This window comes from Selaginella moellendorffii, unplaced genomic scaffold (genome assembly GCF_000143415.4).
Source record: "Selaginella moellendorffii unplaced genomic scaffold, v1.0 SELMOscaffold_62, whole genome shotgun sequence".
Taxonomy (NCBI): Eukaryota; Viridiplantae; Streptophyta; class Lycopodiopsida; order Selaginellales; family Selaginellaceae; genus Selaginella; species Selaginella moellendorffii.
In genome coordinates, this window is record NW_003314323.1 from 1,435 (window position 1) to 25,071 (window position 23,637).

General features: G+C 47.3%; 2 protein-coding genes across 2 annotated transcripts; one reads left to right on the forward strand and one right to left on the reverse strand.

The window, feature by feature from the left end:
• Positions 1-15,761: 15,761 nt before the first annotated feature.
• Positions 15,762-17,986, reverse strand: LOC112351458 (probable receptor-like protein kinase At5g20050). Its single transcript, XM_024689403.1, has 2 exons — positions 16,886-17,986; positions 15,762-16,822 (listed from the first exon to the last, which is right to left on the reverse strand). The coding sequence occupies exons 1-2, from the start codon at positions 17,948-17,950 to the stop codon at positions 16,031-16,033; spliced, it is 1,857 nt and encodes a 618-aa protein (XP_024545171.1). The 5' UTR covers positions 17,951-17,986; the 3' UTR covers positions 15,762-16,030.
• A 169-nt stretch (positions 17,987-18,155) lies between these two features.
• Positions 18,156-20,196, forward strand: LOC112351528 (G-type lectin S-receptor-like serine/threonine-protein kinase SD2-5). Its single transcript, XM_024689581.1, has one exon. The coding sequence runs from the start codon at positions 18,173-18,175 to the stop codon at positions 19,967-19,969; it is 1,797 nt and encodes a 598-aa protein (XP_024545349.1). The 5' UTR covers positions 18,156-18,172; the 3' UTR covers positions 19,970-20,196.
• The last annotated feature ends 3,441 nt before the right edge of the window (positions 20,197-23,637 follow it).

Genomic DNA, 23,637 nt, shown 5'->3' on the forward strand with positions numbered 1-23,637 from the left:
ATTTCGCGTGCATGCAGTCCGAGGAATGATGACGTTGCGGATTTCTTTTGGATTTTGCGTGCTTGCATGCGCGCGGCAATCCAGAAATTAATGGTGGCGCCCAAGTAAGAGGAATGATGACGCGGCGGGATTACCAACCGTTGTGACATTTCGCGCGTGTGAGGTTAGGTTTTGCATTTTGCTTTGTACTCGCGCTCGCACACTCGCGCTCGCGCTCGCATCACACTTGCGCTCCCGCTCGCATCGCGCTCCCACTCGCGATCACGCTCACTTCTCTACAGGTTTCTCGTGTGCATCGGCGTCCACTCGCGCTTGCATCACACTCGCGCTCGCATCGCGCTCGTGTGCATCGGTGTCCACTTCAAGACACACCCAGTTTGTAACTTCGCCGCCAACTCCGCCGCCCACTCCACCACCCACACGCAGCCCACTTGGCGTCCCGGGAGATTTCAGCACCACTCTCCAACTGTAAGTGGCAGAGTAGCCTTGCTGCTACGATCCGCTGCACACACAGTGCACATTCGCCAACGAGTCCGGCCTCGATTGTCACGGCCTCCATTCGGCTTCAAATGGTAAGTCTTTTAGACCAAGTAGAAAATGGCATGAGGCCACATGCCATTCAGTAGCAACATTGGCATGCACCGATTGGGCTCTCGAGTGCAGTCCGGTTACAGATGGCGTGTAGCCTCACGCCATCTTAGGATGCAGCCTCAAGACATCTGATGCAGTGGTGAATGGCGTGTGGCCTCACGTTATTTCCAGCTGCTAGCTTTTCATCTGTCAGCTCTAATTGTTGTGCATTTTTGAACAGGCGAGGAATTGCATTCTTCTTCCAGCCACTGTCAATGTGGATGCAGAGAAGGGGGAGGAGCTCACCAGTTGGACTTTCGGGATGGAAGGCGAGGATCTGATGCTGTACAACACAGATGGTGGGAGAAAAGAATGCATGGGGATCCTCATCCAAGTGACAGACACTCCATGCAGTTCCATGCAAGAATATGGACTGGCACTTGTGGTAGAGACAGCGTCCGCCTTCAAGATCCACCTTGCACATCCTAGCGGCTTCCCGGAGGGGGGCAGCGGCTATGAGGAATTCCTAGAGGGAGCTAGGGAGAGGTTGTCCAGGAGGCCCACAATTTCAAAGACGCTGCGGGTCTATGAAGATCACATGGAATCCACGGACCTCACCTACGGCGATGTTCAAAAACTATATTCCAACATTGAGCCGTTGAGAGTGCCTCCAGTTTGCGAAGCGAAGGGGAAGGGGGTCGATCTGGAAACTACCCCGAAGCAGAAAAGGGTGGTCAAGCTCAAGCCGACGTCCGACTCTGCTGCTCCAAAAAAGAAGCTACTCGGTGATGCCATTGCCTCGGGTTCGAACACTACACCCACCAAAAAGAAGAGCCGCAAAGAGCAGAAAGAGCAAGAAGAGGCAGCAAAAATCGTCGCAGATAATAGTACTTGTTACTATTCCAACAAAGTATATACAATCGATGTGAGCCGTATCGAGATCCAAAGCAAATACAACCACAGGCTAGTATCTGATGAGTGGGTGGAGAAACTGAAGCAGAAGATGCTGGCAAGTCCAGTAACACCCGACATCGCAGACGTGATCCCCTACTACCGAACAATGAAGGGCGAGACGAGGTTTCCAGACTTGATCAATAGGAAGGTGTTGGACGATCAGAACATCCGGTTCTATGCCGTCTCCGGGCAGCATTCTAGCTTGGCGATGCAACAGATAGTTGTGGATATTATGGTGGGCGAGGAGGTGAAGAAAGTCTTCAAGACAAGAGTTGTCCGCCTGATAAAAGGCAACTCGCCCCTCCGATCTATCATATACATCTCCCACGCGCAAAATGTCAAGCAAGAAACGTGCTACAAATCGGGTCTGCACGAGACATTGGCACGAACACGGAAGCTCTGGGTTCAACTGAAGAAGCCACAAAAACCAGGACAAGGACGTGCACTAGCAACTAGCGCCTGGCAGGTAAGCCTCGTTGCATGTGGCATAGCATGTGGCCTCACGCCATTTCCATTGCAGGAATTCTCGAGTCTTCTCTCGAAAACACTGGGGGTCAATGACACACTCAGCATCCATAACATTCTACTCGCGACAAAAGTTGTTTTTGACAAATGGGTAGATGTGCTGAGGAGGTACCATGATGGGGAGTTGCTAAACTCAATGGGTGTGGAGGACGGCCGGAAGCCCAATGATTTGAAGCTCAACGCCTTGCGTTTCTCGCGGTCTCTAGACGACGACGACCTTCTGACAGTGGCTAATGCTCTTCTACGTGGTGAGGTAGTCTTCAACAAGACCAAAATGACTCCCGGCCATATTGTGACATACGAGGACTTGTGCACGACTCTGAGAGCTCGTGCGCTATTGAAGGATTGGATCTTCGAGCAAGTGGCCGTGGCGAGGGTGAGCATCGACACCACGCAAGAGATGATGGAAGAGCTGGACTTGTCAAATGAAGACATCGACGAGTACGTGAAGGGGGCCCCCAAGTTCATCGATCTGCTGCGGGATGCCACGAAAAGTAAAGCTGAGAAGTTGGATCAGTATCCAAATTTCATTAAGAGGGATATCGACCGCCGGCTTCAGAAACAGCTCGACCCCGCAGCAGAGGCCTATCGAGAACCTTACCGGGTATACGTGAATTCGGATGAGGATCAAAGGTGGAGGAGCATCGTTTCCTGCGGAGATGAGCAGGTCAAGAACATCTTTTGTGTGATGGACTTCACAAACGAGGAGATCACTCATGCAGACGAAGTCAGCTCCATCATTGACTTAATGGTGGGACTTGCGGAGGTGGAATCTTCAGTCCACTATATGATCTACGACTCCGAATCCTATCACAAGTTCTGGAAGGCCTTGAACGAGGTGAAGGCTCGGTTGAAAGGCAAGGAGATGCGGGAGATCCATGGGATAATGGCTAAGAAGAAGATACCGACGAATGTCCGCATCTTCATAGTCGCCCTTGTTATTGGTCCTGCAGCAGAGTGGGACTGGAGTGACTTCCCAGCTTCGTTCAACAAAGCCGATCGAATTGATCTGAGGGAGGTCAATTTACCCGTGCCTGAGGAACTGAAGACGGCTATGGAGCTTTCGAATCCAAAGAAAGCTCCAGGTGCAGCATGGGAAATGCTCAGCTGGGTCTTCAACGCAATAGCGGGTGACTCCAAGGGCAAATGCGTTGTCGAGTACAACTGCGGCGGACTATTCTTTCGAGCCGCACTACTCAAGGGTGTCCCGTGTGTTGCGGTGACAAACTCCATTGAAGAGGTGACTTCAATGGAGCATATAATTACAGTTGCCAAAGAAAAACAGTATCTTCTCTACGAACCTGGTGAGTACGCACTTTAAGTTTAAATGTTATCTCACAAGCTCTGTATGCAGGAGCGTGGCCACCCCCAGATGCTGAAACGGCGTTAACAGCTACTGATGTTAGGCCGAGGTCACAACCTGCACAAGGTAAGGTCACGTGAGGCCTCACGCCATTTTGATTATAGATCGTTGTGAATATTCAGACACGAGGACTGAAAAGCGCACTGGTGGCGCGTCGAAGAAGGACAAACAGACAAGCAATAGGAAAAAAGGAGGTACAAATTATATTTGCAATGGCGTGTGGTCTCATGCCATTCCTTGCAGGAGACACTTCTTCAAAGGCAAAACAGGCAAGCACCAGCCAAGCTCAAACTGACAGTGGTCATAAAAAGCGAAAGCACGTTGGACAGTCGTCGGGATCAGAGGCGTTTGATTCGAAAAGGAAGAAGGGCAACGAAAAGATGATAGGTAATGCCTCGCGGTTATGGCGTGTGTGCTCATGCCATTCATTGCAGATCAAGGGCTGAGTGAAAGGAGCCAGTCACCACCTTCTGACTCAGATTCCTATGGCGGACTCCCCTTCCCCAATCTCAATGGAGAGGTACAATGGATGAGGGATGCTTTTCAAGTCAGGGCCACGTTTTTCTCATCTCGTCGTCTTCGAAGGGTGCAAGAACGTGCAGAAACCATGTTAAGACAGTCGGGTGAGGATACGGTCCTAGGTCACGCACTAAAACAGGCTATGGATGTCTTGTATTTTGAGATGGAGACTCGGCCAGATGATTTTTCCAAGATGGTCCTGGAAAAACAAGCAATCCAGCCTGAGCAGCCTATGGAAGAAATGCAAGAGGGGGATGAGGAGCCAGAGAAAGATAATGAGCAGGAAGAGCAGAAGGACGAAGAGGAGGACAAAGAAGAGGAGGACGAAGAAGAGGAGGACGAAGAAGAGGAGGACGAAGAGGACTTGGATGGTCCTCACAATGGTGACGATCACAATAACGACGATGACGATGATGACGATGATGGCCAGCCTGAGGTGGCCAAAGAGCAGCGGAGGAAGGTCATACAAGACAAACCATCAGGTAAATAATAGTACATCCATTCCTAACCTTTTACCATTTCTAACATTGTCCATGTAGGTCGCAGAAGAAATGGTAAGTAGAGATTATTCAGTTGAATTAAGATACAAACTCTAGCCTTTAGTGTCGAGGAAGGATAGTGCCAAGCAAGGGTCGAAACGTATGTCCAATCCTTCAGAATCAGCAGTGCGCCCAAGTGATATCGGTCCTAGTTCCTCAATAGCAGTTGATGGTAAATACAGTATAGTCGATTCAATGTGCTAATGAGTTTGTTTTTAGTTGCACGGGAGGATACCATCTCAATCGAAGGGAGATATTTGGACATGCATATGGATCCGCCAGTGGACTCTACTTGCCTGCAAGAGTCATCAGAGCTGGTGGAGGCTACTATCCATATCAACGCCAAGCAAGCTGACCACGCTCCACTTGATGCTGCCCATACCACTGAGTCAATCTTGTCCACGTATCCAACTGACGGTGACCAGGCGCCATTGGACCCGCATGAGGCCGCCCCAGCCGCCGAGCCGGTCGTATCCTCATTTCCAACGTGTGCCCAATCGTCTGACTACGCGCCGTTGGAACCTCCCTACACCGCCCCTGCTGCCTGTTCGGTCATGTCCACTTTGCCAACGGAGGCACCAGCTGAAATGGCGTGTGATCACACGCCATCGGAACCACCCCATGCCACTGTTGAGCCAGTTGTACCAGAGTCTACAGCTGAAATGGCATGTGCCCACACGCCATCGGATGCGATTGACCCCACATTGCAGAGGAGAGTATTTCCGCCCTTCACGTTTCCTCGACCAAAACCCTCTGAACGACCATCGGGAGCACCATTCGCTAATATTGTAGATGGTAAAATTGACTTGTACCATTTTTTATGCTAACGCATTTCATTTCAGAGTCACGGCGAAAGTACTGTATCGTTTTTGATCTGAACGGTGTCCTTTTCTCCCATGAGCGTGGCTCGTCCTCGAATGTCACTGCACCCTCCAAAGCCTGCGGTCGCAAGTTGGTCAAAAGAGACAGATTCACATTAATCACACGGGAGAAACTGCGGGATCTAATAATGACCATGCGACACTTAAAACAGAGGGCCGGGTTCAATTTGCAATTGGGAGTTTGGACATCCATGATGCGCCACAATGCATTAACGTTGCTACAGATGATGCACGATCAGACGCGAGTAATATTACCATTTGACTTTCTCCTAACGCAGGAGGATTGCTTGACTATGGTCCATGTGAGGGGTAGCAAGCCCATCTTCGTCAAGGCAGAGGCTGTAGTGATGAACTGGACTGCTAGGTCAAGTGAAATCCTCATCATCGATGACTCGCCGATTAAAACTGCAGCGAACACGCACACATATGCAGTGCACCCCATCTCTTGCAGTATGGAAACTAGGGAGAAGAAACCGTATGTTCTGGGGGACCTTGCAAAACGGCTTGAAGCGATGGTGATAGAGAACCGGCCAGTCCAGGAGGTGGCTGCAGAAATCAACCAAATGGCAGATGGAACGGTATATCAGAAGCCATTTGATCGGACAGACACCAGTCATCATTTATGGCATGTATATTGTCTAGCCAAGCACTATCCGCATCTCCATAATCTGCTCAACCGGATGGGTTCTTCGACCACTGAACATGAGCGTGGACGTATTAGAGAAGAGATGGCATTACTATTGGGTTTAAATCCTGATAGTGTGGAGAGTGATGAAATTCCAAGATTATTGTATAGGCGTTGGAGGCAAAAAATAACAGTCTAAGATGGCATGTATTTATTTAAAAATGTAACTTATTATGGCATGGGGTTCCATGCCATTGTATTAATATTAAAAGACAATTCTTTGAGAGGATTTGCATTATACTAGAAGTGTTACAGCATGTTATTGGAAGTCTACGAAGTTGTTTTATTAATAAGGGGAAAGTAAAGATTGAATGGGGACTTGGGCTCCACCTAGACTCGGAGCAACTGAGCCAATATTAAAAGGATGGAAAGAAATTGGACGACGATGACAAGGAGAAGAGAGAGGTGAAGCAGTGAGAAGTGATTGAGTAGACATTTCCTTGTTTAAAATAAAATGGCATGTGCCTCAATGCAGTTGAATTTTGTTATATTTATATACTATATAAAGGTTTGGAAACCTTATTTTACAAGTGGGATAATGACAATTCCCACTTTAACGAAATAGAGCTTGGATCCTTTAGCCTACGACACCTCAAGGAGTTGGTTCCTTACAACTCCACCACCCATAGAAGAAGTTCGATGCCCACATCAAACGTCTCTTTTATCCTACGACTTGTTGACCATGTCTTCGGGGGCATCCCCCCACTTAGTGGTGTGCCTAAGTTAGCCTCCTTGGCCAAGAGCCCATGACAACGAAATATAGATGTCCCTATATCCCTCACCTCACCACGCCCTAGTATGGGGTCGGGACTTGAACCCAACCTTGCTTTACTAGGGGGTTGGGACTTGAACCCAACCTCCGTAGAATATGTCTACGGATTCGACATCCCCGCAGGGAGTCAGGCATAGTTCCCTACACCTAATCGACCTAGCTAACCCATGCTAATTAGCTTACCTTTAGCGCGCCTTTGGGTCCCAACATGTGTCATTGCTCAACTTCACAAATTGATACTTTCATTGAACTTTGCATAAGTACATAGAGTTATGCCTTGCAGAAATTCCTCCACTAGATCTCGCACGTTTGCTAGGTTCTCCTCCAATTCCCATGTTGCTTCGCAGTGTGGAAATCCTTTCCACTTCACATGGAACTCTCTCACTTTGCATCATTTTCACTTATTCTTGCATGCATTGAGGATGGCCTCCACTTCGTATTCTTCTTCCTCTTGGATAACCTCAAGTAAAGGTCTTATTTGGTCCTTACGAAACGGGTCCTCAAAGTACGGCTTAAATAAGTTCACATGGAACACTGGGTGCATTTTCCCCATCTCTCAAGGAAGTCAGAGACGGTAAGCCACTTTACTAATTCGTGCCTCAATCTCGTAAAGCCCCACGAACCTGCTTAAGAAACTCAAGATCAATTCATTTATAAGAATATATGCATTTTTACCTTTGGGTCAACTTCCAGCTAATCCCACTTGGTAGCCTGAGGTTCTTAGTGTTCAACCACACCTTCTCCCTAGCTTGGAACTCTACATCCCGGCGCTTCTAGTTCGTGTACTTAGTTTGCCTTTGTTGAGCCCGTTCTAAGGAATCCCTCACTAGATTCCAAATGTTGAGCCTTTCCACCGTGAATGCCTCCACTACGGGTAACTCTCCATGATATTCGGCCATGCCAAGTTCCATAGGACCTTCAATAGCTTGCCCATTGATCACTTCCCATGGATTCACCCCGATACTCGAATGTGGTGAGTTGTTATAACACATTTTCGCAAGTCCCAAATGACTTACTCAATCGTTCTGGTCTCCCGAGACATAGCATCGCAAATAATCCTCCAGCTGCCTATTCACCCTTTCTATTTGTCCGTCTGTCAAGAAGTGTTAGTGCCATCAAACTTGACTTAATACCCAATACCTGTCTGTGGGTGATAGGCTGTGCTGAATTTCAACTTGGTGCGATACTGTTCCAGGAGAGTTCTCCAGAACCTACTGATGAAGATCTTATCTCGATCCGAGATAATCTCTTTCGGCCTTCCCCGCACTTGAACCACTTGTTCGAAGAACAGCTTTGCCACACCTTCCGCATTCACTTTCGTTGTAGTGGGTATGAAATGTGCCATCTTCGAAAATCAGTCCACCACCACGAATATCGCATCAAACCCCTCACTTGGGGGGAGTCCCGTGATGAAGTTCATCGTGAGACATTTCCACAGATGATCTGGAATTGGGATGCTTTGTAACAAGCCCCCACTAGCCTTAGTCATGACTTTGACCTGCTGACATGTTGGACATGTCTTTTACATAGTCTTGGACGTCTTTAGCCATATCTGGCCAGTGATATTTCCTCTTAAGTAAGCCCATCGTCTTGGGCACTCTGCTGTGTCCCGCAAGAGGTCCATCATGACACTTTTCTAAGGCTACCTTCCTTAGTTCCCCTTTTGGAACATACACCCTCGTTTGCTTGTAATAAATGAGTCTGTTGTGTTCCATATAGTCTGTTTTCTCTTCCGTTGGTAGCTCACCTCTTTGGTGAGCTTCCCGTGCCTCTAGATTCCTCAGCAACACTTTTTGTGCTAGACCATCATTCTCATATGCTGTCCGCACATCATCCCAAAAGGTTGTTGTCGTGCTGGATATTACTAACTTCAAGCTCGCTTTTTGACTTAGCGCATCTACCACGATGTTGCTCTTCCCAGGCTTGTACAAAATCTCGCAATCAAACTCAGCCAACGCATTGGCCCACCGACCCTGTTTCCCTCTCAGGTCAGGTTGTGACAACTGTTTTGTTGCCATATTGTCCGTGTAAACCTTGAAGTGTCTCCCAAGGTAGTGTCGCCACTCCTTGAGCGCCTTGACCACCGCAAACAATTCCTTCTTGTGGGTAGGCCACTTTCGTTGAGCCTTGTCCAACTTCTTCAAGAAGAACACTACTGGATGGTTGTCTTGCTTCAAAACTGCACCCAACGCAAAGTCTGAAGCATCCGTTTCTACCTCAAAGTCTTTACCAAAGTCTGGTAACGCTAACACGAGAGCCTTCCTCAACTTCCTTTTGAGGTGGACAAATGCCGCATCACATTCTGCTATCCATACCATCTTCCCTTTTCCCATTTGGTCCGTTAAGGGTAGGGCTACTCTCGAATAGTGTCTAATAAACTTTCGGTAGTAGTTGCATAGCCCCAAGAATGCTCTTAACTCGTGTACATTTGATAGTCACTCCCAATTCTGGATTGCTTGGACCTTCTTAGGGTCCACCTTGAGCCTATTCTTGCCCACCACATGCCCGAGAAACTTTACCTCTTGTTAAGCAAAGTCACATTTGCTCTCTTTAGCATACAGCTGGTGTTCCCTTAGTTTCTCAAACACCTTTGTCAAGTGTTTGGCATGCTCCTCTAGCGTTTTGCTATAGATCAAGATGTCGTCAATATAGACGACCACAAAGTGATCCAAATAAGGTACAAAGATGTGGTTCATCAACACTGAAAATGTTGCTGGCACATTGCATAGCCTGAAGGGCATCACCAGAAACTCAAAGCTCCCATACCTTGTTTGACAGGTTGTCTTCTCGACATCTTCCTTTGCTACCCTGATTTGGTAGTATCCTGACCTTAGGTCAATCCTTAAAAAGTATTTTGCCTTTCCCAACCTATCGAACAGGTCCTCAATCCTTGGAAGGGTACTTGTTCTTCTTTGTATACTTGTTAAGCAATCGTTAGTCTATGCATATGTGCATAGATCCATCTTTCTTTTTCACAAATAACACCGACACCCTATATAGCAACTTGTCAACCTAACATACCCTTTGTCCACCAACTCCTCTAGTTGGCGCTTGAACTTCTTGAGTTCCTTTTCGTTCAAACAATAGGGGGGAAAAACCACCGCCTCAGCACCCTTGACCAGCTCAATCTTATGTTCTATCGGTCGTGTGGGGGGCAACCCCGCTGGTAGCTCCTCCGGCATGGTATCTTGGAATTGATCCAACACCCACTGGATCACTAAAGGTACTTCTTCTGTTCCCATTTTTTTGTCACTCTTCACCGAGAGTAAGCACAAAAATGCTACCTTGGTTCCTTTAGTGAGTTGTCCTCTCGTGGACACCAGGTTTAAGCATGAATCTTTGGCCTTGCATTGCCCTACCTTTAGATCTTGGGCCTCCACCCTGGATCTTCTTCCTTGGGCATTCGCTAGTACCACAAGGTTCCTACCTTGTCCATACAGGGCTACCACGAACTGATTAAACCAATCCATCCCGAAGATCACATTAAATCCCGCCATGTCCAACACGGTGAAATCCATGTCTACTTTTCAAATCCTTACTTCGACTTTCGCTTGTTAAAATACCTCATCGGTGCTTTGGCTACCTTGAACAAACTCTATAGTCCTTGGTTCGCCTAGCCGCTGCACCATTAGTCTAGTTTACCAAACTATGTCTACAGCCACAAAATTATCCGAAGCACCTGTGTCAATAAGGATCTTAACAAAACTACCTCCGAGCTTCCCTCGAAGGGCTAGTAGATGTCGCGAACGACTCTATACCAAAGTTGCTCGTGTAATGAGTAACTTTGAGCTAGAGACTGGATCACATACCTCATTTTGGATTTCATTTGACTTAATGGCCATATTGGCTCTGGCCTTCTTCGGGTAGGGACATTCCTTCGAAAAGTGTCTCGCTTCTCCACAATTGTAGCACACGTGCTGCTAACCGACTTGACCTTCTTATCTGTGGCTTTGTCTCTTTTTTCTTGACTCCCCCACGTACTTGCTTGTTGGCCACCAGATTTGCCTTTCCGGAACCCCGAAGACTCATTCTTAGAAAAACCCTTTTTGAATTTCCCTTTGCTATATGTTCCCCTTGGTTTGGCCCCTTTGCTAAATGTGGACCTCAACCCCGTCGTGTTCCCCTTTCGCAGGTTATCATTGAAATGCACCTTGATGGCCGCATCCAACACTTCTTTGTAGTTGGTCGGGTTTCAACACATCACCTCACTGAGAGCCCAAGTTTGCAAGCCTGATATGAAGGCATGGAACGCATCCATATCCCCCATATCCGTGACAAGTATCCTTTTTGCTATAAACCCATTCACAGACTCCTGAATGGTTCTGGTTTGCTTCAGCCTACTCAGCTCATCTCTTAGATGCAGAGTAGCATTTGGAGGAATGTAAGTCGCACGGATCCTCGCCTTCATCATTTCCCAAGTGGCCACCGGTCCTTTGTTGGCCTCTATCATTCTCCACCAAGACTTGGCATTATTTGCTAAGTATGGTTTTGCACATGGGACCTTCTCTGAGCTCGGTAACTGCAACGCTCGGAAGTAGTCCTCCATATCATAAAACCAATCCTCCACCACCTTATAGTCGTTCACTCCCTTGAAGACTGGTGGGGGCTTTGGTTTATACTTGGGAAATGCCTGAGGGACTGATTCCACTTCGGTCTGTTCGACTTTGTTTGGTTTTGCCTCAGTCCCTGTCGAATGATCCGCACCTTCTGCGCTACCAACATCTGCAGTCTTTTGCCTTTTCTTTTGCTTCTCGTCACACTTTAGGTTGCGTATGAGAGTCTCTAGCAGGGCATTGGTCTGTGCCAATTGTCCTTCTAGAATGTCCAATCGCGCCTTGGACGACCGAACCTCACCACCAAAATCCTGTTTGGAAATTTCCTCACTGAAGTCCTCCTCATGCAAGGATTCCTCATCCATAGCCTCTTGTTCAACCGGAGGCTCCAGCTCTGGAAGAGGTTCTGTCTCCGCCTTGGTTCGTTTCCGCCCTGCCTTCGCCATCTCCCAGCAATCCGCCTCTATCCTTCGCTAGAACTGAGGAAAAGGCTCTAATACCAAATTGTAAGCCACAAATTTTTCATTTCCAATTTGCCAACTTACCTTGTCTATCCGTCCAACACTGCCTTGGCTTTTGCTAAGTTCCCTCGCCAAGGTTCCCGCCTACAGTACCAGCTCCTACTTGGTCCTACTTGGTTTCAGCTACTTACTGCACGAGCAACAGAGTGTTAGCCATCCATCCACAGATTCCTAAATCTCTCCCAATCCCCCTCCCTGGTTTAGACTGGACTTACAGTTCGGCTACACTCCCCGCAGGCACAAGCAGCCAAGCACACCAAGCCTCCAGGTTCTTAACATCCCTTTGTACCACAAGACTTGATCATGAGACCCTCTAAATCCCAAGTCTTGGGTGCAACACTTGCTTTGGGATGCCAGGGCGAAACACTGTGGCATAATGGCCCAGTATGGGTACCTCTACCCCCCCTCTTCCATCCTGAAAGGAAAGCCCAAGCCCCTAAGAAGGGCAAAGACCAATGAGTTGCAAGGTACTCAAATGGGGCACCACTCCATATGAGCCAGGAGCACCGCAGTCGGTTTCCCTTTTGGGAGTGGGAGCTGCTCTTGAGCACTTCCTAGGGTGGCCCCTTTGGCACCACCCAAGTCCATGCTCACTCCCACCCAAGGCCTTTTGGCCCTAGTCTCAACCTCAAGTCAGTTTGGAAGCACCACTATAGAGTTCCTTCAAAATTGGTTCTTGAACCTTACTATCCCTACTATACTTTTGGAACCCCCTGTAGCCCCCCCCCTAGGAGCGCAAGCTTTGGCTTGACCTATATTAGTACTCGGACTCAGTCTCGGACTCGATCTTAGACTCAATCTAGGACCCGACTTCGGATTCGGTCTTGGACTCGATCTTAGACTCGATCTCGGACCTGATCTCGGACTCGACTTTGGACTCAATCTCAAACTCGGTCTCGGACCCGATCTCAGATCTCGGTCTCGGACCCGATCTCAGATCTCGGACTCTGTCTCAAACTTGGTCTCGAACTCGGTCTCCGAGTCGGCCTCGGACTCAATTCCGGACTCTATCATGAACTCAGTCTCAAAGTCAGTCTTGGACTCGATCTCAGACTCAGTCCCATCCGATGAACTCTTTGTCATTTCGGTCATGCTTTTGGGGATCCTTTACCTTACGACACCTCGGGGAGTTGGTTCCTTACAGAGAGCTTCCAAATCAGGGAAAGGAAAAGTGTCCCTCTATAAAGCTACACTCTCCGACCTCACTAGATCTCTTGAGCAATCATCAAAAGCTTTGGCTGCACAGGAAGCAAGGTTTGCTGGTACAAGTCCAAACTTAAACAAGCTTCGAGAGCGGGTTGGTAGAAGGAAAACACCAGCAATAGGGTCTAAGATGGTGGGGGAAGTTGTTATTGGAACTCTTATGGAATCAAGTTATGAACCACTTGGGGGCATGAGGACAATGCGTTTGAAGCATCGACAGACATTTGATGGGCCCAACATCACTCCTTCTAGCTTTCACTGTCCAGAGTTTGACTACCATTCTGTTCCACAACACCGGAGAAAAACTAAAGAACATGGAGTGGAGGAGGTGCCAATTGTTACACAAGTAAATCCAGTGCTAAAGGTTGAGAAGATTATTACTCGTGAGCCAATTTTTCATATCAACTGGGCAATTTGAAGAGTCAATACCAAAAGTAATGCATGTTGCTTTGGAATGATTAGGAGTCGAGGCCAGTGTCTTGCATTTGTGTGCTCAGGTTCAAGTTCTTCAGCAGTACCATGTTTTTGGGGCTGTTGAGATCTAGGGGTAAAGGGCTATCAGTCAAGTTGGATTTACTGTTGTGGGACTGATGTTACTCATACAAACCGGATCCACAACTCAATTATCTCAAAGCCAAATTCTGTGCTAGAGGAGTGGCCAGTTGAGCGAAGCTACAATCTTTTGAAAGAAGAGATTGAAAGTTTAGAGAGAGCTGGTTTCAAATTGAAGACTTCCTCAAATGTTCTTATTGATACTGTTATGCCACCAATGTCAACAATAGACCAGCATACATGACTAGCTAGAAATGGGAAGGCTGTACAATATATATCTTCCATTTCAAAAGGTGCACAAGAGAAGATCAAACTAGCAAAGGCGTTGAAATGCATAATCACAAAGATAAATTACATCAGTGTTGTGGCTAAGGAATTTGTTGTTGTGACTAAGTCGTCAAAGGGTACGAGCTACACTATCAGAATCTATGAAAATCCATCCTATACCTATCCAAATTTTACACAAAGGGAGAATAGAGGAAAGGTATATTTAACCTGCAAGCACATTTATTACATTTTTATGCAAGAACTAAACCAAGATCTTAAGGTTGACTATCATATCCATCAAGCAAACTTTGCAATTGCAAAGTTTGAGATAGTGTTCGGATCTATATTTATATTTGTATTTTATTGATCAAATTTACTTGGAAATATAGATTAAATCAAATTTTGAAAAATGAAAAAATGTTAGTTTGGGACAAACCAATGTTTTCCTCTAATTTTATAGGAATTTCAGTTCAAGATTGTGTTGAAGCCTGGACGAAGTCATAAAATGCTTGATCATCTTTCAAGGTTGCTAGCTTCTACTATGGATGGAATTACTGGAGTGGATGATGAGCTTCCAGATGCTCAACTTTTTCAAGTAGTTAGCGAGGAGGAAGTGGATGTAGAGGTTTTCCAAGTTGAAGCAATACCTGAGTGGTACCATGAGGTGGCACAATTCTTGTTAAGTGGCAAGTATCCTTTAGATTTTTCTAGTAAAGAGAATAAGCAGTTACTTCTTCAATCTCAGTGCTTCACTTTGATTGTTAGGCAACTATACCATATGGGAAATGATGAAGTGTTGCAGCAATGTGTGTTAGCTCATAAGGTACCTGAGGTTATTTTTGCATATCATGACTCACCTTTTGGAAGACATTTTTGTGAGGAAGTTACAATGGAGTTGGTAAAAAGGACAGAATATTAGTGGCCGACTATGCACCAGGATATTTCAAAGTATATGAGAGGTTGTGATCCATGTTAAAAGACTAAGAAACCATCAAGAAGAGATATAATGCCATTGCAGCCACTTTTGCTAGTATTGCCATTTGAGAAAAGGGGAATTGATTTTATCAGGCCTTTTCCAGCAAGCAAGCATACTCATTGCAAGTATGTGCTAATTTATACTGACTATGTGACCAAGTGGGCCAAAGTAAAAGCATTGAAGGAAGATATAGGCAGAAAAGTTGTTGAGTTTTTGTACAAGCAAGTTATTATCTGAAGAAGTGCATGCAAGGTCTAACAGTGAAGGTGTTTTGAACATATAATGCATCATATACTTTGAAGACATATGTGACTTTTACTTTGTCAAGGCCAAAATGATCTGACAAATTACTTGTTACAGTTGAAGGAGACGCTTGGTGCAACTCTTAACAAGAAAACTGCAGAATACTCCTGAGCAAATAAGGAGGTAAGATAACATTCTGTTTGGTTAGCACTTTGTTGACAGGTCGCACTTCCATGTAACGGACAGTATCCAAGGGCCATAGTGCTCAGATGGAAAGATTGGAGTCAAAGATTGCAGAGTTAAAGGTCCGTTTTTCTTTATGGTTTGTTTGAGGCTGACGCTTTGCTATTGGCAGACACTGTGTGAGAAACTTGCAACAGACTTGGGGAAAGTTTAAAAGGGCAAACCTCCAGCTAAAAGGCCTCCAGTAAGTAGATGATTTTTACGTTTCTACTTTTATGATACTGACTATTCATGTAAATTCCAGGTTGGAAAAGAAGTTGGTTCAAAGCGAAGATGACCTTGGATCTGTCCTCCGTCAAAGAAGATCTCAAAACCGTGGCGCTGGGAACGTCAAAGATCAACTAACTACATGGATCCTCAAATAACGGTTGCTCATTGAGAAGGTAACCAGGCACTTCGTACTTTCATTTCTTTTATTTCTCTTACTGAGGCATGCTGTGGCAGTGGCACAAGCAGCTTTTCCAGTGACTTGACCATGGTATACCATGCTCAACTCAGGAGATTTGGATCATAGGTTTTTAATTAGTCATTGCTGGCCAAATTCGCGTCGGAGAGAAAAACTTGGAAGAAGGTGACTCCCCCCTGTCAATATAACGTCAACACTTGCGAGACTCTATCTCAGTCTTGATGATCATGGTCTCACTGTGAGAACTGGAGGGTAACGTCACAGACGAGTGGAGCTGAAGTAGGATCCAGGTAGTTGCAAGCTGAAGCTTCTGGAGCTACCATCACTTGAAGGTGGTGGCAAGTCAAGAACGTCTATGTTACCTTCGAGCATATCCAGGACGTTTCTCATAGAGGGCCGGATTTCTGCCTCGAGTTGGATGCACCACAGTCCGATTTTCACGTACCTCTCAGCATCCTTGAGCTCCAAGCCACTGCTAGTGCTGGCGAGATCATTGTCCAGGAGCTTGTCGTCAATAAGCTCGACGATGTTGCCACTGTGAAACATGCTCAGCGCGGTTTCGCCTAGGAAGCGCGGTTGTGAGGAGGAAGAGGAGGAAGAGGAGGATGGAGGATGGAACTGGATGGTGCGCTTGGAGCTGACGAGCTCGAGCAGCACAATTCCAAAGCTGTAAACGTCGGTCTTGTCCGTGACTTTGGTGTGGAGCCACTCAGGTGCCATGTATCCGGGAGTTCCTCGCATGACAGTCACCACTTGGCTCTTTCCCCGCTCGGCAAGCTTGCTCAGGCCAAAGTCGGAGATTCTGGCTCGTAAGTTCTCGTCCAGGAGGATGTTTTGAGGTTTGATATCCAGGTGAAGAACTTGCTCCCGGCATCCTTCATGGAGGTATGTGAGTCCTCGAGCAACATCTATCGCGATTGAGTGCCTCTGATTCCAGTTTAACAGCAGATTTGCTGATCCGCCACCTTTGTCATCATCGTTCTTGGTGAAGATCCACTTGTCCAGTGATCCATTGGGCATGAACTCGTAGACAAGCAATGCAGCTGGTCCCTGGATGCAAAATCCCCGGAGCTTTACCAGGTTGAAGTGGTGAATGCTGCCAATGGACATTACCTCGGCCTTGAACTGCGAGTGTCCTTTCGACGAGCCTTGGATCTCTACGTCCATCTTCTTCACAGCAACGAGGCTCCCATCCGCAAGCTCTCCTTTGAAGACGGATCCAAATCCTCCAGCTCCAAGCGTGAGCTCGGGATCAAAGTTTCTAGTTGCCATCTTCAAGTCGTGATAGCTAAACTGGTGCGGAAGTATCTCATCGAGCCTCATTCCTTCGATGAGCGCTTGCTTTTCCATGCGCCTCCTCCGAGATCTTCTCCACTTCCTGGTTGCTACAAAGATTACGACGCTAAGTACCACCCCGGCCACAGCGCTTGCTACCCCAGCGATCACTCCCTCATAATTCTTTTTGCTTCGAATGGACTGTGGAAGATTACTATCAATGACATTCCAGGTGATATTTCTCAAGATTCCAATGCCTGGATCATACCCAAGCTGCCTCCACACTTGCTCGTTCGCAGCCACAGCGTTTGGAGCACAGGGCTCCGTGAACGAATGATCCCTGAGACACCCGGCTGGGGAGTAGCATTCAGCCACCATTCTAGCGACCGCAGTCCGTCCGTTTGGAGCTAAAACTTGGATGTTTTTCGAGCACAAGCTTCGGTCTTGGGTATACCATCCAGTGGCGAGCGCTGCCATGGGTTCCATATTCCATTGCGAGGATGTGCACGGCCTGAGAGACCCCGGATTTGAGAGGTTGAAGCTTGTGACATAGAGGACGGCATTGTTGGTCCCTTGTAAATTTGCAGAGCAGATGAAAGTCCTGTAAGCCAGGCCTGGGACGCAGCAATTCGGGCAGTCTGGAGCGATGGTGGCATTGAAATTGACTATGGAGGTGGGCTTGCAAGTTTCGGAATCGCTGAGATATGGCTCGGATTGATTGCTCGATAGGTAGCAGGATGAATTGCGGAGTGAACGGTTGCCGCTGAGCATGGGCTCCGGGAAACAAAGAGATCCATTCGGGCAGTCGCTTAACGAAGAACATACCTGTTGTTGGGCTTGCGAGTGGAAGCTCCTGGTGCTACATAGCACGATCATGAAGCACATGAGAATCGACACCTCCATAGTTCAGTAAATACCACTCTTCTTGGGCATCATGGAAGTGTCTCTTCGGCCCACAAATTGAAAGTTTGGCAGCTGGCTGCAGGTCAGTGTCAAGGTTTTTCTGCCCTGGCAGGACACTAGCAGGCCTGCCTGGGTCTAGCTCCACTTGAGACGGCAAAAGACTTCAGACTTTTTCTAGAGCTTTTAAACCAGTTTACCCGCGACACGTTTGCAATTCCAGCCATGGATCATCGCAGCAGCACTTTCTTCGCGCTCGCGATGATCTCACTCGTCAGCGCCACCGCGCAGCATTTCTCCTCCTCTTGCGGCACGAGATGCGACTCTAGGCGCGATTGTTCTGGCGGCCTCGTTTGCAATCCTGTTAGCAAGACCTGCGATGGCGATCCAGGAGCTAGCACCCTTTCCTGCCCAATTCCCGGCTGCGAGCCCGCCCAGAGCTTCATCTACTCGAATGCCACCGCCCACGATCCCGAGTACTGCGTCGACAACAACACCTACCAGTTCTTCAATTGCTCGCCTAAAGAGCAGTCTCTCAACTTCGCGGCTCTCTACTACACCGAGCTGGAGGGAATCCCCACGGCATGCAATCGGTCCACGCCTTACAAGAACTCGGAGCTCCTGGCAAACATGGCCACCGGATGGTTTGCCAGTGGATCCTCGTGCTTCAAAGAGATTGTGATCACGGCAGAGAATGGGATGAGCGTCACGGCGACGGTGGTGGACATTTGTGCATCAACGATCGGGTGTAGCCCATTGACTGGATACTACGAGCCGTGCACGCCCAGATCGCTGGGAGGGACGAGAGGTGTGTGGGAAGCGCTGGGGCAGACGTATTTTGATAATGTGTTGCAAGTCACTTGGAAGTGGAAGGGCGAGGATTCGAAAAAACGCACTCTTTTCATTGCACTGGTTTCTAGTGGAGCGCTCGTTGCCTTGGCGCTCTTAGGCATTTTGTGGTGGAAGGTCGTGAGACGGTCCAATGCCGCCAAGAACAAGCTCCATCTGGGGGATCTCACGGATGCCCCGCGGCAAATCAGGTACCAAGAGTTGTATCGAGCGACCAAGGGATTCCAGAGCAAGGTGGGAGAGGGAGGGTTTGGGACTGTGTTCAAGGGGACGCTGCCCAGCGGAGAGATTGTGGCGGTCAAGAGGATTGGCGGTGGATCGCGGCAGGGGGACAAGCAATTTAAAGCGGAGGTGATGTCGATTGGCAGCATCCATCACCTCAATCTCGTCAAGCTGGTTGGATTTTGCCTGCATTCTCGCCACAACTTACTCATCTACGAGTTCCTCGCCAATGGCTCGCTGGATAGATGGATTTTTGCCAAGGACAAGTATCTGCCCTGGGCAACCAGGCTTTCCATCGCGCTCGACGTCGCTCGAGGGCTTGCGTATCTCCACGATGGATGCCGCGAGAAGGTACTCCATCTAGACATCAAGCCCCAGAACATCCTCCTGGACGAGAAGATGAATGCCAAAATCGCCGACTTTGGATTCTCCAAGCTCATTGACAAGGACAAAACTCATGTCGTGACAGTCATGCGGGGTACGGTGGGATACATGGCTCCCGAGTGGCTCCACTCTCGTGTGACGGACAAGACGGACGTCTATAGCTTTGGGATCGTCCTCCTGGAGCTCGTCTGCTGCATGAAGGCCGTGGAGTATCCCTCGGACTCACAGATGGACGTTGGGTTCCTCGCCCAGACTGCTTTCAACAAGCTCGACAGTGGAAACGCCATGGACTTGGTGGACGATCGGCTGGTCAAAGCCGAGGACGGTGGTGGTTTATCCTTGAGTGGCTTCGAGAACATCATCCGGATCGGGCTATGGTGTGCACAGGAGGATCCTTTGCAGCGACCAACGATGTCTGTGGTGGTGAAGATGCTCGAGGGTGCCATGGATGTGTTGGCGTTCCCTCAGCTGGAGAGACCCGCTGCACAGGATTCATCGCTCCTGGTGAGCAGCAGCGAGAGCTCGGGATTGCAAATCTCCATCTCGGTCTCGGACTTGGCTCGCTAAGTAGCTTATTAACTTATTAAGCAGGTCAATCGAACGGCAATTTACATATATTTTTAGAATCCTCGATGAGAAACCAAAAGGTCTTGAGGTGGACGATATTCATTCAGTAGTTTATAAGCAGTTTCGATGATCTGTTTTGCTGAACTCCTCCAGATCGCCACACGGCTGCCAAACCTCACAGGAAGAATTGTAATTGTCTAAAAATCACCAACCTGCTGCTTCTCTTTCTTTTTTGCGAAAGACCAATGCTGATTTCAGAATCAGAACAATGAATTTTAATTATAGAATTCCTGCTGCTAAGAGATAAAAATAGGTGAGCTGTTTATTAGTCTCAATAGCAAACCAAATCTTATGATATGCAAGCATTTCCAATCTAGCTGCCATAGTCTTGGATCTGGCAGTTCGGATCAATATTGGCATCCCATGATTCAGCATCCTGTAGCTCATGCTCAATATTATGGTAGTTACTCTCAGATCCCACGTAGAAGTCCATGTTGCATTCATTGTTCTTCTCCTTGTCTTTCTTGCAGGCATCATCCACCCGAACACATCCATTGTGTTGCCTGCCGTTGGGAAGCGCTAAGCCTTGGAGCAGATCTATCTTGAGATGTGATCCAAAGGGATACTTCCCTTCATCTGGAACAGCAATAGACACGTAAAGCTGCAAGTCGTTCTCTCGACTGCCCTTGGGACCATCAGTCACGAAGTAGCAGGTGCAATCGTTGTCTTGACAATTCACGTAGCGCCCGTCCTTCAACCTTCCAGCACCCTCAACGTGGATTTTTGAACTGAAACCGCCACAGACGGAAGCTATCGCGTTGCCATCGCAATCCTTGATTTCTGTGTTTGAGGCCTCGTTGCCGCATAGAACACTCTCCTCTACAGTCCAGTAGTACGTGAAACTCTCTCTGGCTGCCTCCACTGAGAATCCCAGAGCCATGCAATCGAAAAAGAGCACAAGAGAAGCGGAAGATCGATGATTTTTAGCCATGAATGAATGCAGCGCTGCTGGCTGTATAATTCTTGCATGACCTCGGAGCACTGGCTTTTATAGGAGCCAGGCATCGCCGTGCCGTGTGGTGTGTGTATACCGCGTCTGTTGTGGGACCACCGTGCAATCGTCGTCTTCACCCTCGATGTGGCCTCGTTGGTGCTCTCTGGATACGTGAAACTCTCCCCACTGAGAATCCTCGAAGAAAGTGCTGCTGCAATGATCCATGGCTGGAATTGCAAACCTCTCGCAGGTAAACTGGTTTAAAAGCTCTAGAAAGTCTTTTGCGGTCTCACGTGGAGCTAGACTTGTCAGGCTTTTGACTAGTTCAAGCATTGCGAGGGTCCGTGGGAGGAATTGCTCTTTTAGTCTGCCGGCCCAGAAGAACCTTGACACTGAAAGATACCTGCAGCCAGCTGCCAAACTTTAAGACTGTGGGCCGAAGAGACACTAATGAGATTTACATGATGTCCGAGTCTCTGATTTTCTATGGTTTCCAGGTGCCCAAGAACAGTGGTATTTCCTAAACTATGGAGGTGTCGATTCTCATGTGCTTCATGATCGAGCTATGTAGCACCAGGAGCTTCCACTCGCAAGCCCAACAACAGGTATGTTCTTCGTCAAGCGACTGCCCGAATGGATCTCTTTGTTTCCCGGAGCCCATGCTCAGTAGCAACCGTTCACTCCGCAATATATCCTGCTACCTATCGAGTAATCAATCCGAGCCATATCTCAGCGATTCAAGCTTGCAAGCCCATCTCCATAGTCAATTTCAATGCCACCATCACTCCAGACTGCCCGAATTGCTGCGTCGCAGGCTTGGCTTACAGGACTTTCACCTGCTCTCCAAATTTACAAGGGACCAACAATGCCGTCCTCTATGTCACAAGCTTCAACCTCTCAAATCCGGGGTCTCTCAGGCCGTGCACGTCCTCGCAATGGAATATGGAACCCATGGCAGCGCTGGCCACTGGATGGTATAGCCAAGAAGCTTGTGCTCGAAAAACATCCAAGTTTTAGCTCCAAACGGACTGACTGCGGTCGCTAGAATGGTGGCTGAATGCTACTCCCCAGGCACGTGTCTCAGGGATCATTCGTTCATGGAGCCTTGTGCTCCAAATACTATGTGAAACGAACAAGAGAGCAAATGCCCACCCTTAAGGCGTTACAGGCCATGGAATATTCTTAGATTATTTTTGTGGTTCCTATCATTTTCCCAACCCAGCCATGTACAGCAGCCTTAAGAAGTTAAATGAGCCTCACATAAAGGGAGTCCAAGGCAATACAGCCATGAAGAAAAGATGTGCAAATAGCAATACTAATGTTATAATAAATGGTCATGAAAGAAAGAAAGAAATACAGCTTTCTCACATGACAATACGTTCATGGAAACAAGAGAATGAGAATAGAATAAATGGCTCTAATCATATAACAATACAGTTATAGAACTCAATTCTCCCCTTCCTCAGGAATGTCATCCAAGTCATAACTAAAACTCGGAAACATTCTCTTCATGTCATTTTCAGTTTCCCATGTAGCTTCATCCATGGAATAACCATTCCACTGAATTAACAATTCCCTCCAATCTTTGAGCAAGAATATTGGCCAGACCAACCTTCTCTACATCAATCTCTGGAACTTGGATGATGGACAGATCCACGACATCACTAGAGTGCAAACATGCTTTAAGCTTGCTTACATGGAATGTTGGATGAATTTTCGAATTAACTGGCAAGTCCAAAGTGTATGTAAGATCCCCCACACGCTGTAAAATTGTTCAAAGCTCACAATACCATAGAGACAATTTAGCACTACCACCTCCTTTCAGAGACTGTTGTGCATCTAATAGCTTAAGGAAAACCTTGTCACCAACTTTGTACTCTTAATGACGATGATGCTTATTAGCCAATCTTTTGTCTCACTCTTGAGCTTGTCTTGTGTTCAATTTTGCTAACTCAAGCTTGTTCTGCATATCCTCCAGAAAATCACAAACATAAGGTACCCAAACCAAAGCCAAATTCAAACTCACAAAAGACCTAGGCTCATAACCATATATTGCCATAAAGGGAGACATGCTAATAATTGATTAATGAGTGCTATTGTGAGCAAACTAAAGCAAATACTTCTCCCATACTCCCTATCGAGTCAAGTTTCCCACAAAAGACTTTAACATATCTCTTAATAGCTGATTCATGCGCTCTATCTACCCATTAGATTGTGGATACTCACCACTACTCATGCTGAGCTTAGTCTTTAGCTTCTCAAAGACCGTTTGCCAAAACTTGGATGTGAACTTAGGATCCTAATCACTCACAATGTCACCCGACAAACTATAGAGACTGAATAACTAGTTTACAAACAACTAAGCAACTTTAGAAGCTTTTATTGTTGTCTTCATATGGAAGAAGTGAGCCATCTTCGTCAAATGATCCACAACAACCCAAATAGCATCATTTCCTCGAAAGGTTTTAAGCAAACCAATGATAAAGTCCATTGAGATGATATCCTATTTATTCTCAAGTACATGTAAAGGATGATAAAGGCCAGTGAGCTTCTGAAGATCAACTTTGACTGCTTGGCAAGTTAAACAACCATGTATGTACTTCTCAACATCTGACTTCATCCCAGGCTAAAAGAAATGCCTCTTCACCAACATATATGTTCTCAATACCCCCGA

What these genes read in the sequence shown, in the direction of transcription:
- LOC112351458 (XM_024689403.1), bottom strand. Translation starts at nt 17,950, where the DNA reads ATGGAGGTGTCGATTCTCATGTGCTTCATGATCGTGCTATGTAGCACC. An exon ending in ACTCGCAGTTCAAGGCCGAG is followed by an intron (nt 16,823 to 16,885) that starts GTAATGTCCATT and finishes TTTTGCATCCAG; the next exon opens with GGACCAGCTGCATTGCTTGT.
- LOC112351528 (XM_024689581.1), top strand. Translation starts at nt 18,173, where the DNA reads ATGGATCATCGCAGCAGCACTTTCTTCGCGCTCGCGATGATCTCACTC.